This window comes from Aethalodelphis obliquidens, unplaced genomic scaffold, assembly GCF_003676395.1.
Source record: "Aethalodelphis obliquidens isolate GAN/ISIS:26980383/991018 unplaced genomic scaffold, ASM367639v1 scaffold8, whole genome shotgun sequence".
Classification (NCBI taxonomy): Eukaryota; Metazoa; Chordata; class Mammalia; order Artiodactyla; family Delphinidae; genus Aethalodelphis; species Aethalodelphis obliquidens.
Genome location: NW_020837952.1, coordinates 3,163,407 through 3,178,782, shown reverse-complemented (window position 1 = coordinate 3,178,782; position 15,376 = coordinate 3,163,407). Strand labels below are relative to the sequence as shown.

Here is a 15,376-nt window from a genome sequence, read left to right as displayed (position 1 = left end):
CCCGGCATGCCGCTGGGCGTGGGGCCGGCACGTAGACTCCATTTCCCAGCCTGCCCCGGGGCTCGGTCCGGACGTGCCGGCGCCTATAAGACCCTGAGCGCTGCGGCCAAAGCCTATTGTTAGCCGGAGCCGGGGCGGTTCTGGGCGGCTGCTGCCGGGGACGCCCGAGTTGCCGGCGCCGCCCGCCCTCCGCCGCCTGCCGGCCGACCTGCCCACCCACCGTCTCTCCCCGCCCTGCCGCCTTGGGAACTCCCAGACCGTCTTCGCGGCCCCGGGACTCGCTCTCTCCTCCCTCCTTCCCACTCGGGCTAGGGCGGCGACGGCGGCGGCAGCGGGGGCGGCAGAGACCATCACAGGAGGAGGCAGCTGCGGCGGAGCCGGTAATGGGCCTGGGGGTGCGGGGCGGAGGGTGCCGCCTTGTCCTTTCTCGGGATCGGCCTCCCGGCAGCTGTGGAGGAGTGGTCAACCCAGAGCCGCGGGGATGGAGGGGTCAGAAATGAGGGAGCCACGAACGGGAGCGGTCGGCGGGGGGGGCGGGGAGCTAGGGCGCCGCTGGGAAAGGAAGGAGTCGGGAGAGGCGTGGGAGCGAGGGGCACGGAGGACGCGGGCCCGGACTGCGGGGGCAGCTTGAGTGAGACCGACGGGCGGGCTTAGAAGCCGGCAGGAATTCGGATGCGGGTTGAGTTCGGAATGGAGTGGAGATGATGTACGATGGAGGGAAGTGAAGGAAGGGGAGGGGGGAAATAGAGGAAAATGTGGGAGGAGTGGTTGGGAATTTGTGAGTAGCAGGCAGGAAGGGATGGGAAACCGGGTAGGGGCTGCAGACGATTGGAATGAGCGGGAAGGTTAGCAGGAATCAGGAAAGGTGCCCCGGAGCTGAAGGGTTCAGCGGGGGTGTCCGTTAAGGGGAACTGGTGACTTGACATGTCCTTTCAACCCAGGTTCCTGATGTCTCCCATTTTTTCTGGCGTTGTGTGGGAAAACGAAAGCATCACTTTCCCTGGTTGCTAGCTTGATCTTTTTTCACAGGCCCAAACACGCAGCTGACTGCCATCCATTCCTTTTAGTGCCATGGTCTTGATTCATCCTTTTAAAGGGGTTTAGAGTGGCAGTGTGACACACAAACCGTTCTTCAGTATGAAACGTTAGAAGTTATCCCTAAGAGACACAGTGTCCCCTTGTCCTGCAGTTTTCAGTTCAAGGTAAATCCATAGTTGATTCAGATTTTCCTTTTCTTTACTGACTTTCCATTTTGCAAATGTCCAAAGCCAGGAGGATGTTGCTGTGTGCCAGATTTATAAATGACTGGATATCCTTGAGAGTTAATGGCTCCTGCAGCATCATGTTCCATTTCTACCACAAAGATCTCATGTCCTTCATACGATGGGAGGTTAAACATGGAAAGCCAAATTCTAACCTTGTGTCAGTGAAGGGATAAAAACCAGGGAGTGAGGGATGGAGGGGGGCTTCCCTGAAATACCTAGTTTAAACAAGATGTTTTCACTTGAGCACTTTGTAAGTTCACGATCCTGGTAATCACACGGACACATGGATCCACGAAATTCATAGTATTTGAGAAGCAACTCACAGTGTTTTGTAAAAGGAGAAACAGGACCTGTCATCTTATTTAGGTTGATCCTGACACTTAGCAGCAAGCCTGCCTTCCTCTAACCCTACAGCTGGTAGCACTGACGATCTTACTAGAGATTTTTGGCCCTTGACCTTTAGCAGGTTGGGTTTCACTTGAGTAGAGAGGCCTTCCCCTGTGAGATGTACCTTGTCTTATTTTGGACTCATTTATGAGAGAGGCTTTCATTACCTAAACTTTGTCAATACATTCTGCATCCACAAAATTGGGGGGAGGGGCAGTTCCTTTTCTGCTAGTCTCACGTATTTGGGCTTTTGTTTTTGGGGGTGGTTATAGGAATCCACATAGGCCTGAAAAGGCTTAAGTCTAATACTAAAGTACAGATATGATATAGATCTATTTTATTTGGTGCTAGCCTAAAAACTTCTATATACTATGGATCTAAATTATTTCATGTACCTTTGGGAAATGTTCAACTAGTAGAAACACTTGAGAAAAGACAGAAAGACATGTAGCTAGAAAGGGTCAGTTGACCTTTCATTTTACTGGCGTAAAAGCTTTTATAGAGGTTTGCATTATTTTCTCCAAAAGCATTTGTTGTTTGAGTTCGTCATTTTGACAGTTAACTGTCAGTTATGACCTGCATTTCCAGTCTCATCGTGTTTATTTCTGTATGGGTTTAAGTGCTTGGAGTATAACTTAGAAGTGTTTTTCTCGAACATAAGCACTGATCCTCTGCCAATGAATAAATAGTTGAGAGAAGTGGGAATGACTGACTTCTAATTGTGGTTTGAAAGGAAGTTGAATTGATGAACTGGAAAGTGGAACCCATTCTTGTTGTTGCTATTTCAGAGAAAGATTTCTTCAGGCCACAGTGGAAGTGGATGGGAGGTTTCTTGGTGCCCAGTGGACATCTTTATCTAACAAGTCAAGTTCACACCAGAGAGTTGGATGAGGAGAGCTGGGTTGAAATTTAAACTTATATTGGTTGTCAGGACAGAATCGTCGGATTTTTTTTTTTTTTTTTTAAGAATGGGTTAATGGCAGAAAAAATGATGCTAACATCCTGGATAGGGTAAAGAGAGCTCAGTCAATATGGACATTATTTACATATATAGCCGTTCAGACATTTTAAGGAAAATACTTTTTTTCTAGGTTTCACATCTTTTTTCTACTTTCTTACGTGCCTCTTGTCATTGCCCAGAAACCTTTACTCCAGAAGTGGAAGTGAGGAAGACGTAGAAAAAAGAGAGAAAGAGAATAGAACAAGCAGCCTGCAATCCTGGCTGCAAGAGAGTGCACAAAAAGTGACCTGAAGAGAAGGGATACCCTGAGGGTACCTGGGTTAAGACAGTGGAGAATCCTCATAGTAAAAGATGATCTTGGACCAGACCCAGCCTCCCGCAGGAAATATTCAAAGGCAACCACACTACCAGAAGCAAAGGGACACCTGAACAAAGGACAGGGTGCACATTTGCTTCCAGTTGTCAATCCCCGAGTGCTTCCAGGCTGAGGAAAAAGGCACTTCCTAGTAGCAACACTAACTGGATCTTAGTTAAAACTGAAGCCAGACTTACGTCCTTTCTGAGAAGGATTTTGAGCTCAGTCTGCTTTTTCATGTGGTCGATAAGATTTTTAAGTGGGGAGGAAATATTAAATTCAGTGGTCAACATTCTTTTATTTTTTTTATTCCACCCACATATGTACTCAATAGCAAAGGTCTCCCCTCCCCCAGTAATAGAATGGAATGAGAAATTTGTTAGTTAATAGGTATCTTTAAGCCCAGCTGAAATCTTAACCCATAAAAGTCCTTGGCTGTCTCCATTCTTACCCATGTCCTAGGAATGTGACCTCTGATGGTAAGATCAGTAACCTGAAGAACAAAATTGATACTTTGGTTTCATTTTTAAATTTAATTACAATTCTTATCTAGTGCTTGATTATTTTCTTTCTGGCCAGTTTATTTCAGGAATGTGCTTTTCTGAGACCTATGATGACAGGTTTCTTAGGTGCATCTTGTGACTTGAATGCAGAATTTTGATGAGATTTGGCTAGATAAATTAGGAAGTTCCTAAAGTACTTATTAGGTCTGGTTGACTGTGTAGAGCTGACCCAAGAGCAGGCAAATCGCTTCCAAGAGACAGTCCAGAAAAACAGCTCTGTAGCAGGCATCTCTTGACACCACAGTATATTCTGGGTAGCTGCTCTGCAGTAATGCAGCCCTGGCTTTCTGGGCAGTGTTGTTATTCCTGCTGCATAATTAGCAACTAGTGAGATCATAGTCTGGGGAGATTCTGGCATTACTGAGGCAAAAGCAGGGAGGTTTCAGATCATCACTTGTGGCTCCAGCTTTGACAGCGTTTCTGCTGAGCAGATTCATATCCTTGGGAATTTAAGTCCAAAGATGGAGGAGAAAGATTTGTACCTGGGAAATGGAATATCCCAGATTCCTTGGTTGTGTGGCAGCATGTTGAAAACACTGCCTGCCATGTCAGTGTAACCAGAATAAATTGTCACTCCTTCTGCTGTTGGTTGTGCCCTTGCTGGTTTCTTTATTAGAGGGCAAAGATTGTAAAGCTACGTCTTCCTCGCACAGAGGATGATGGTAGGTCAGCTGAGCCCTATTTTATGGAGCAGTAGGCGATTGGGAAAGAGTCTGGGTTTTGAAGCCAGTGCAGATTCTAATCTTCAGTCCATTCTTTAGAACCCAATTTGACCTTTTTAGGAGGCTGGTGAGATACTTTACATTTGTGAAGATCTGGGTAAAGCATTTCCCTGACTGCCAATGTACTTTGAAATTGAAAGCCTAGAGCAGTATTTCCCGAAGTGTGTTCCCAGGATCATTTGCCCCCCACCAAGATGCTCTAGAAACAAAGGGTTCCTTAATCATGGGTGCAAAACGCTGCATTCTATTTCCTCCCACCCTTCACCAGGTTCATTAGCATATTAAAAGCCTCTAAAAGGTCTTCCATAAGCAGTTTTCTAAAGTATTTTGACACAGCGGTTCCATTTCCATGTAAAAGCTATTAATATCTATGGAACTAGTTTATTTAATGGATACGCTTTAGGAAATGCCAGGCTATATTTCCACTAGGAATAATAATTGGATCTAGTCTAGGTTTAGGCACAGCCTAATTCTGCCTTTGATCCCCAGTCCCTCCTGCTGACCCCGTGGAGAGCTCTCCTGGGTGAGCAGAAGAGCAGCTACTGTTACCCCAGGGCTAATGAAGCCTAGAGGCCAGCCGGCTTGGAAGCAAAGGCCTTCACTCCACTGGGAAGGTGCTGCCGCTAGTCATCTCATTATCCTAAGAGTGACTGAGACTGGAGGGCTGGGGAGAGACAAAAGTAGGAGAGTGCTGGCTGGAGAGAGATGACGTTGTTTCTAGAGAGCAGACATCAGTGCTAGCTCGGGTGCTTTCTTCAGTTGGAGAGCCGTGTGTATAGACTTGGGAGGGGTCTGTCTTAGGACAGAAGTGCTGATTCCTCTTTTCCCCTGGGCAGAATCCTAATGCACCTGGCTGACTGGTGGTGAGCAGGGGCTTTGGGGCCAACGTGGTGGGTTCCCCAAGGAAACCCCTTTGAAACCAATGGATGCATTCACGGGCTCGGGTCTCAAGAGGAAGTTTGATGATGTGGATGTGGGTTCATCAGTTTCCAACTCCGATGATGAGATCTCCAGCAGTGACAGCGCTGACAGCTGCGACAGCCTCAATCCTCCCACAACTGCCAGCTTCACACGTGAGTGAGCTGCTCCCTCCCTGCCTACCTCCATGTACCCCAAGCACTGGAGCCCATTGCAGCTCTTTGAGACACCCTTTGTCCAGCTTGGGGATTTGCCCTTATTCGTAATCTCTCCCACACGTAGCTCAGCCTTGCTCTTTGGAGGACCTCATTGCTCTAATATCATAGACTTATATTAAATGTGAATTATTCTAGCTGATTTTACTTGTGCTGTGCTTTGTGAGTCCCCAGAATGGGTTGGATTAAACTGAAGAAGGAGTTGTCTAGGAGTCTACGCTTCCCCACTAGAGTCCTATAGAGTTCCACAAAATTGTAGCTCTAGCAGGACATAAATGCTTACTGCCTGGACAACTGGGGCATCTCCACACTTCTTAATTCTTATGGTTCAATTAGTTTCTTGGAAAGAACTTCGGATTCTGTAGATCGGGGGTTGTCTGTGGGCTAAATCTGGCTCACTGCCTGTTTTTGTAAATAAAGTTTTATTGGAACACAGCCACACCCAGTGTCTACGATGGCTTTTCATGCTACAGTGGCAGAATTGAGTGGTAGTTGGCAACAGAGACCTCATGGCTTGCAAAGCCTAAAATATTTACTACCTGGACCTTTACAGAAGAAGTTTGCCATCTCCTGCTATAGAGCAACACTATCCAGGGGGTGTTGCCTGGTCGTCTAGTGGTTAGGATTCGGCATTTTCACTGCTGTGGCCCGGGTTCAGTCCCTGGTCAGGGAACTGAGATCCCGCAAGCCATGTGGTGCGGCCAAAACAACAACAAAACACCATCCAAAAGAATGTTCTGTTATAGAAATGTTCTATATCTGCACTGTCCAGTATGACAGCCATTAGCCACATGTGGCCATTGAGCACTTGAGTTGTGATTAGTGTAACGGAGGAGCTAAATTTTAAGGTTTATTTCACTTTAATTAATTTAAATTGCCCACATGTGGCTAGTAGCTGCTGTATTGGACAGTGAAGCTATGTAGATTGTTACATCCTGAAAAGATTACCTAGAGATTCTCTTCCCAGCTGATGTCTAAAAATAGATTTTGTGATCATCTGTTTGGGTGAAGTCAGTCTGGAGGCAGTGGTATGGACCAGCAGATGGTCAAGGTCCCTTCCCACTGTGCTTTTAAGATTTGAAAATTAGGAAGGTCTCTAGACCTTCTAAAAGTGCTCCTACAGGGAGCACTTTTGGAGAAGAGTTGAGAGCCTAGATGAATGAGAAAGAATGAGGTCCCCAAACAGGCCATCTCTGGGTTAAAAGTTTTCTTTCTGTGCTCCCTTCTCAGCCACATCCATCCTGAAGCGGCAGAAGCAGCTGCGGAGGAAGAATGTGCGCTTTGACCAGGTGACTGTGTACTACTTTGCCCGGCGCCAGGGTTTCACCAGCGTGCCCAGCCAGGGCGGCAGCTCTCTGGGCATGGCCCAGCGCCATAACTCTGTACGCAGCTACACGCTCTGTGAGTTTGCTCAGGAGCAGGAGGTGAACCATCGGGAGATTCTCCGTGAACACCTGAAGGAGGAGAAGCTCCACGCCAAGAAGATGAAGGTGCCTAAGGGGTCTAGGGTCTGGTACTTCCCATGTGCCAAGATAAAGCAGGAAACCGTCTAGGTCTATCATGTGGTATTTTTGTTTTGTTTCGGTTTTGGACTGTTGCCTTTGGTACATAGAGATTCCGTATCTTTCTAGTGAGAAATCTCAGATTTGGATTCAAATCTCAGTCTGAGACGCCATTCTTTTTGTCTCTGGTAGGGAGTCTAGCAGAGATAGCAAAATGGCTTCCCTAGAATTCTCTATTCTCACCCGCTCTGCTAGTGTTTTTAAAGTTTAAGGTGTGAATACCTGAAGGTATTCAAGTCTGCCACCCCTGGACCCTGAGGAAGCAGTGTTTCAGTTTCTCGTCAGATGATTGTCCATTGGCCTGATGCACAGAACAGGTTTGGGGTCTTTTACATCCTCTGAAAGGATCCTGCTGATTCTGTAACTCCCATTGCTAGATGATAGTTTTTCGGGTATAAACAATAGCATTACCAAATAGTTATTTCGATCTGTTTAGTACTGGGCCTGCAGTCTGATGCCACACCAGCTCTTCAAGTTTAGGAGGAGAACAGGGCTGGAAGACCCATCTCAGATGGCTCTTTATAGCTACACATTTGCTCTCGGCACTGCTTGGCACTCCACAGCCATAGTTTCCACCAGTCTGCAAAAATTGCCCCCAGAGTTCCTAGTTCCAAATTTGGAGAACACTGCTTCAGGCCTGGCCAAGTTCTTCTGGGCTCAAAGTATGCGGACCCACATTAAAACAGGTGGCTGTATTATTTCCAGAGTTGTGGGTGAAATCCTAATGAGACACACCAGAATGTGGTAGGGTTGGAGAACTGGTGGCAGAGGATGTATGTGAACCAGATCTCGCTGCTCTCTCCCTTTGAGAGCTCTATGTCTGCTGCCCGAAGTCTACGCCTAAAGACTTAACACCTGTTTTTCTAACTAGAAGGACATTCAGGCTTCCCTTTCTTCTGTCTGAGGAATTCCGTCACTGACCCTATCACCTTCCTGCTGCTATAGCAACAGGTGGGCAGATAAACACTCTTCTTATCATTTGTAATGAAGGTTTTCTTCCTATTCCTTAAGAAGAAATATCTCCCCTAAATCTGGTAGAGGGATGACATGTCAAAGCAGACACCCTGTTCTGTGTCCTCCCTTGTAGGAGGTCTAGGGACAAAGCCAGGCAAACTTGAGACTGGGAAACAGGACTGCTACTTACTAAGCAGATGTAGTGAGCAGCACAGTGGTGGCATCTAATACATCTTCTGTGTCGAGAGAACACCCTTACTTTGCTCCACTTTACTCTTTTCTTAGAAATTTTTCCTTCCTTAGCACTCTATAGGGGAGGCAGTTGGTCTCAAAAAATATACATTTTGCCTCTCCCATATGCCATCTAATATTTGTTTTCCCTTTGGACTTCCACCCCCTCCAAAAAAAAGCTGCTGCTGCTTTGCATCAGTATTAGTACCTATCATTTTTCTAATATTTTATTACTTTTTTTGGCCTTTTATCCATATGGAATTCATTATTATGAATAGTATGAATTGGGAATCTAACTTACTTTTTTTTCAAAAGAATATACAGTTGTCCCAATACCGTTTAATGACTAGAAGAGTCTTTTCCTTACTGATTTGAAATGCCACCTCTGTTAGAATATATTAAATTCTCATATCTACATGGGTTTCTTTCTATTGCATGTCTCATCTCTTTCCTTTGAGAGGATAGCAAGGAGGGAGGGTGCTTCGGAGGAGGCCAACCCTGGTGAAACAGGCAGGAGCAATGCTAAAGTCTGTGGAAAGGCCCCTCGTAGTTGGCCTGCCTGGGACAGAAATAATAGTCTAGGGGATCCCCAGAAGCACCACTTTATTTCTCTCATTTCTCTTATCATCTCCCCCCAAACAAACAAACAAACAAAACAGGTGTATGCCTTACTAGCCAGGTCTCTTGCATCACGTCTCTCCCAGGAGTTGTTCCTTTACCAGCACTTTTTTGGCTGGCTGATGAAAAAGCCAGACCTGCCAAAAGCTTGGCTTTTATCCTGCTAGTACCTTCCAGAGCCCTGGGGATTGTGAGGCCTTGTTTTCTTTACCTGAATTCTCTAGTGAGTTTTCAAAACTCATTCAGCCACAGATTGTCTTCAGCCTGTCCTTCCACTAAGATCCCCTTTCCTGGCTCTCTGTCCTTCTTATCCAGAGAACCCAGATTTCTGCCTGCAGAGAGTACACTCAGTATCATGTATGCCACCCTGCCTCACACACAGACTTTTTTTGAAACCAAATAAAAAAGGATTAGGAAGGAGAAAGAGGGAATTCCCTGGTGGTTAGGACTTGGTGCTTTGACTGCCGAGGGCCCAGGTTCACTCCCTGGTTGGGGAACTAAGATCCCACAAGCCACGCGGCACGGCCAAAAAAAAAGAAAGGAGAAAGAATATATTTCTTCTAGGCGTGGCTTGGAAGTGAGGGCTTTCTTGACAGCCATTAATAACTTCCTCATTTTTTTTCTCCTCCACATAAAATGAAGCTCTTCTGTGTATGCACAGATAATTATTCACACTGTGGGGATTCAGGTTCATTGACAAAGACTAGTAGGTAGTCTTGTGCTATACTTTAATGTACTCTTCTTCCCACAGTGTGGTTTGGGGTCCTTTAGGGTGCAAACTGAAGGGTGTTTTGCAAGGTTGTTTACATCCAAGGAACATACAGCCATTGAAATACCTTCTCTTCTTCCGTGTATGAGAAGGCAGGTTAGCTGAAGCTAAGGGACACAAGCCTGGGAATGGAGGGTATATTTGTGGGAAAAGATCATCTTCTGGGAGGGAAGGTGAGACAGAGGTTTTACGAAGCGTTGATCCAGAAAGGTGATGTCCCTTGTGTTGCCGGGCTGGTGTTAGAGCTGCACAGGCTTCCTGTCTTCCTGCTCTAGAACTGTTCTCTTCACCGACTCTATCCTGTACGGTAGCCACCAGCCATACTAGTGGCTGTTTATACGTAATTAAAATTAAATAAAGGTAAAAGTTCAGTTTCTCAGTTGCACTAGCCCCATTTATAGTGCTCGGTAGCCACACGTGCGTCGGGATGGGCGGCACGGATATCTCCGTCACGGCAGAAAGTTCCCTTGGCCCAAGCTGCTCTAGGTGCACCCGGTGGGAAGGCTCCTGCTGATAGTGCTCTGTCTCTTGGCAGCTGACCAAGAACGGGACAGTGGAGTCGGTGGAGGCCGACTGCCTGACATTGGATGATGTTTCAGATGAAGATATTGACGTGGAAAACGTGGAGGTGGATGATTACTTCTTCCTGCAGCCTCTGCCCACCAAACGGCGACGGGCCCTGCTGAGGGCTTCTGGGGTCCACCGCATCGATGCTGAAGAGAAGCAAGAACTTCGAGCCATCCGACTGTCACGGGAAGAGTGTGGTTGTGACTGTCGACTGTATTGTGACCCGGAAGCGTGTGCCTGTAGCCAGGCTGGGATTAAATGCCAGGTCGGTCCACATTTTGCTGTGATAGTATATCCACCCTAGAGTCAGGGGTGTCTAGTGTGGGTGCCAGTGAATGTGGGAGATGCCCATGCACAGGTGAACACTTCAGTTCTACAGCCCTCCTCCACCAACAAAGAAAACAAGTATGACGGGATTCTTAGGCTGTGGAGATAGCAATGATCTTTTTTTTTCTGTGTATCTCACTTCAGAGGTGATAAGCAGCAGTTGCTGGCACATGGAGGAACGGGGGTTAGTGAGTTTAATATTTAATAGCTGTCCTTGAATGTGGACTGATTCCTTGAGGTAAGTGGAAGCAGAGAACTGAGGTAGGCCTTTAGATTTTATCCTACAAACACTTATTCACAGTACCTCTACTCCAATTTTGTAAAAATCAGAATAGTCCTCAGAATCTAATTCAGGATCAGATTTGGGCTTAAATCCATAGTGTCCTAAGAGATAGAAAGCGTCATCCCCCAGAGGGCCTTCTGACAAGGGACAGTTTGGAAGACACATCTCAACTGAAAATGGCAGTACCATCCCAAAGAATGACATTTATCTGGAACCTGTATACTGAGGCTGTGGTGCTGAGTCCTTGTGGTTGGAGTTATCTTAACCTTTTCTTTCTTATTTTCAGGTTGGTATCAGATAGCTATAGCAGGTCCGACCAGATAATGCTTTTCAGACTGAGTCCTGTAATGAATCACTCTGTTACACACAGACCTGAGGACAGTCCTAAGAAATGGATTGTTCCTAAGAACTGGAAGGGAGAGTTCTAGAAGCTGATTTCATAGGAAGACACTGTATTTGTACAGAAGACTTATTTGTCTTCTCACATTTTTAATTTTATTTTTGATACGTATGGGGTGTTTTCATTTGGGGGATTCAAAAGGGAGGTAAGGAGGTAGAAAGCATCTCCTTTCCAGATATCCCTGGTGTAGAAGTTAATTATCTTGATAACTACTTCCAAACCAAGCTGGCCAACCATCAAGGGAAAATGAAGCAGGTAGTGAAAAGCTGGTCATTATTTTGTTCAAACCTTCAGTATAGCACCTTGGCAAAGGCACCTTTGCCTAGTTTCCCCATTATGTATTGCTTTGGACTAGCGAGATCTTCTACCTCCTTTCCCATCCCTGTCATCAAAGAACACAGTAGGCTTGGGCCCTGGCCTTTTGTTTTCTTAATAAAGTAGGTAGGTTCTGGAAAAGTCTCTGAGGCATACACATTTCTTTTCTCTGTGAACTGTCAGCTTTCAGAGAGGTATCCCTGGTCTTTTGACTGGAAGGGCCCTTTCACGTGATCTTTGTCTTCTTTTTATTTAGAAGAGGAAACAAAGCCCTAGAGAGAGAAATTACTTTCTTGAGGTCACACTACTAATTAGTGGCTGTGCTAGAATGGAAAGGCAGGTGGTCTGATAACTCCCATCTAGTGCTCTGGTAGCTCACGCTGCAGCTTGTGTTTTGAATTGGTTGTTTCTCTTGTAAGAGGACCTCAAACCCTGACTCCCTGTGTTCGCCAGCTAACGTCTCGTATCTCATCTGGCTTCAACCTCCTTGTCCCCTCCTCAGGTGGATCGCATGTCCTTTCCATGTGGCTGCTCCCGGGACGGCTGTGGGAACATGGCTGGGCGCATTGAATTCAACCCAATCCGGGTCCGGACTCATTACCTCCACACCATCATGAAGCTGGAGCTGGAGAGCAAGCGGCAGGTGAGCCGCCTGCCAGCCCCAGACGAGGAGCCCTCCCCCGCTGCCAGCTGCAGCCTGGCAGCAGCACAGGGCTCAGAGACACAGGACTTCCAGGAGTTCATCGCTGAGAATGAGACGGCGGTGCTGCACCTGCAGAGTGCGGAGGAGCTGGAGCGGCTCCAGGCGGAGGAGGACCCGAGCGGCTCCAGTGCCAGCCTGGACTCCAGCATGGAGAGCCTGGGCGTGTGCATCCTGGAGGAGCCCCTGGCTGTTCCCGAAGAGCTGTGCCCGGGCCTGACAGCCCCCATCCTCATCCAGGCTCAGCTGCCCCCAGGCTCCTCCGTGCTGTGTTTTGCCGAGAACTCAGACCAGCCAACTGCCTCAGCCGTGAACAACCCATCCTACTTGAACAGTGGGCCCCTGGTCTACTACCAGGTGGAGCAGAGGCCAGTCCTGGGGGTGAAAGGAGAGCCTGGTACGGAAGAAGTCCCGCCCTCGTTCCCCAAGGAGAAGGATCTGAGTGTCTTCTCTCTCCCGGTTACCTCACTGGTGGCTTGTGGCCCCACAGACCCGGCTGCCCTCTGTAAGTCAGAGGTGGGGAAAACATCCACTCTAGAAGCTCTAGTGCCCGAAGATCGTAACCCCGAGGAGCCTGAGGATGAAGACTTCCGCCCCTCTTGGTGCCCCTCAAACCTCCCCTTGCGCACGGACAACGAAGAGGGCTGTGTGGTGGAGACCGCACGGCAGAACGAGGACCGGCCCCCTGAAGAGCCTTCCCTGGAGCTCCCTCTGGCAGTGTGACACAGGGATGGAGATTATGCCTCTTACCCATTCTCTATTTATTCCCTTATTTTATCTAACACCATTTCAAAAACAAAACTGTAGAAGCAGCTGCTGCTCCCATGTTATTTTATTGGGGTCTTTGGGGAACGGGTAGGAAAGGATTGTCTGTACAAGTATTTTTTACAGGGCCAACAGAACCAAGGAGACCAGCCTCAGCTCGATCTGGGGATAGAGTCTTGGGGCAGAGGAGGCTGCATACTGAGCTTTCTGGGCCGTTGGAACCGCACTACGATCTCACAGGAGAAGCTGGGTAATTCAAACAGCTGTTCACGTAGGGACCAGAACACAACAATTGGAACAGCATGACAGAGCCCCTTCCCTCTCCTGAGCTCCAGGCGGGGAACAAGCTCATTTTCCTCAGTGGTTACTCTGATATCCCACTTTGGTGTATCATAATAATACAGTTGGAATCAGCTGGTTGAGTCTAGAGAGGAGGGGGTGAAAGGGTCTCTGCTTCTGTACAAAACATCCAGGATCTATATAAATTTAACCTGTGTTCCCTGGGCCCCTATTTGGTAAATAAGTTAATATTTGACATGTTTGGTGTTCTCTGACCTGTTCCCCACACTGGGGATTCCTGGTCTTAACTTGAATTGTTTCTTTCACATGTTCTTAGGTACTAGAGTTAAACTGGTCTTGTTTTTTTTACCCCTCTGTCCTTTTTCCTTTGCAGGGAAAGAGCTAGGTTGGCTGGGGATGTGGCATCGAGAGCCTGAGTCCTCTGTATACGTCTAACCCCAGCTCCGTCGGGCAGCTTTAGTCTGGGGCTCACACGTCCCACGGGAGGCCTATGTAGAGCATTAACCTGTGCCCAAAGGAGGCAGCAGGAACAGGCTGCTGTCTAGAAAGATGACTTTTTGCCATGCTTGCTTTTTCACCCAGGTTGTCCCCCCTACCCCAATTTGAGCTTTAAAGGAATGTAGAATGTGGCAAATTCACCAACTAGTTTTTGTTTCCTTTTTGTATCTGCCCTCATGGTCCCTCTTGGATATACAGGGTTAGAGTTCTTATACTGTATTCTTATACTGTTCACCCCCAATAACTGCAAATGCTTATTGGATCCCTCCCATCTCGATATATAAAGATTGGAGGCCAAACCAGTTCTTAAATGCTACATACAACTTCCAGGTTCTGAAGAAGTCAGGTTCTGACTGTAACCTTTGAGGTCTAGAGTGGGACTCACATTCAGTTTGTACCTGAATTAGGGGGGATACGGTTCCTGTTCTCTTATGTCCTGCTTACGTTCCTGGATGTCCTCCATTGACCACCACTGAATTCTTTTTACTAGCAAAGTTACCTTTGCCTGTTTTATTTCATTCTCTTTTTTATGGCCTCTGTTTGAAGAGGGAGGCAGTAGGGAGCAAAACACTCTTTAGCATCCTTTACACCATGCTTCATTACTGCTATGGTTTATTAACCAGAAAAAAAAAAAGTAAAAAACTTTTTTTTTTTTTGCTGGAGGAGCTAACTGTTCCTACTTCTCTTGCTCATAAAGCCTTTTCTTGTGGGATCTTAAAGCCCTGGTGTCTGAAAGCAACCTTCACATATATCGCAGCAGCATTTCACCTATCAAACCTAAACTGAGCCTGAAAGACCTCGTATTTAACACAGTTACATCTTTTAACGCATTCTGCCTCTCCTGTTCATTCCTGTTTTTGTTGGGTTTTACATTTGCAGGGGAGTTAATAAGTCATAGGCCCTTATCTCTCCCCATTCTCTAGTCTCGAAATGGAGTTGAGAGTCTGAAGTACCTGAGATCTAGGTGCTATCCCGAACTGAGCTACACTCTGCCACCTTAGACTGGTCCCCTCAGATATAAGACTGAAGTTTAATTGGGAATTTGGAGAAAAATCTTTCTAGAAGTTTGTGTTGGAAGGTGAAGGTGAGCGTTGTACATTCCCTCCTTAGGAAGGCTCCAGCCTAAGCTAGGGAGTGGATTTCACCTGTTCAGTAAGACACACATTTGGGTTCAAACCAAGAATTTGCATCTAACTAGACTCATTGCCAACCTCCAAGATAATTTGATTTTTCTGAAAAACTAGTTTAATATAAGTCCATCCCTTCATTAACTCTGCAATTCTGACTCACCTATCCCAAGCTTTTAAATGCTAAATATTAACGTTTAGCATTAACTGTCTTGTCAAGCAAAGGGCCTCTTCTACAAACCTGATCCATCTCGTTTCTGGTGCTACCTGAGTTGGACAGAATTATAGTTCATGGTTGCTAGAAAGGCTAGGCCTCTGATCACAGAGGCAGAGAGCTTCAGTCCTGCTTAGTCTAGGCCTAGATAAAAAAATGATTATTACAACGCTTAATTATTTTCCAATTTCCTTTCTCACATACTGTACGCAGGTAGTATTTCAATGTGAATCCAAAGCTTGTCTGGTTCTCTGAAAAAAAAATTTTTTTTTTTTTTTGCCTTTTAGGTCCTTTACATTGTGATAATGCTGTATTTAAAGAGAATATTTAAATGTAATATTAAAGAAATATCCAAAAGAA

At 46.5% G+C, this 15,376-nt stretch overlaps 1 protein-coding gene across 2 annotated transcripts; it reads left to right on the top strand.

The window, feature by feature from the left end:
- Nucleotides 1–113: 113 nt before the first annotated feature.
- On the top strand, nucleotides 114–15,376 carry CSRNP2 (cysteine and serine rich nuclear protein 2). Of its 2 annotated transcripts, XM_027106281.1 has the most exons (6): nucleotides 114–380; nucleotides 1,030–1,202; nucleotides 5,090–5,326; nucleotides 6,617–6,876; nucleotides 10,056–10,352; nucleotides 11,915–15,376. In XM_027106281.1, exons 3-6 carry the CDS (start codon nucleotides 5,176–5,178, stop codon nucleotides 12,833–12,835), a joined length of 1,629 nt encoding a protein of 542 aa, XP_026962082.1. In that variant the 5' UTR covers nucleotides 114–380; nucleotides 1,030–1,202; nucleotides 5,090–5,175; the 3' UTR covers nucleotides 12,836–15,376. The 2 variants fall into 2 exon arrangements, with proteins under 2 accessions (XP_026962082.1, XP_026962081.1); XM_027106280.1 differs by lacking the exon at nucleotides 1,030–1,202.

What these genes read in the sequence shown, in the direction of transcription:
- CSRNP2 (XM_027106280.1), top strand. Translation starts at nt 5,176, where the DNA reads ATGGATGCATTCACGGGCTCGGGTCTCAAGAGGAAGTTTGATGATGTG. An exon ending in CACAACTGCCAGCTTCACAC is followed by an intron (nt 5,327 to 6,616) that starts GTGAGTGAGCTG and finishes CTCCCTTCTCAG; the next exon opens with CCACATCCATCCTGAAGCGG. An exon ending in TCCACGCCAAGAAGATGAAG is followed by an intron (nt 6,877 to 10,055) that starts GTGCCTAAGGGG and finishes GTCTCTTGGCAG; the next exon opens with CTGACCAAGAACGGGACAGT.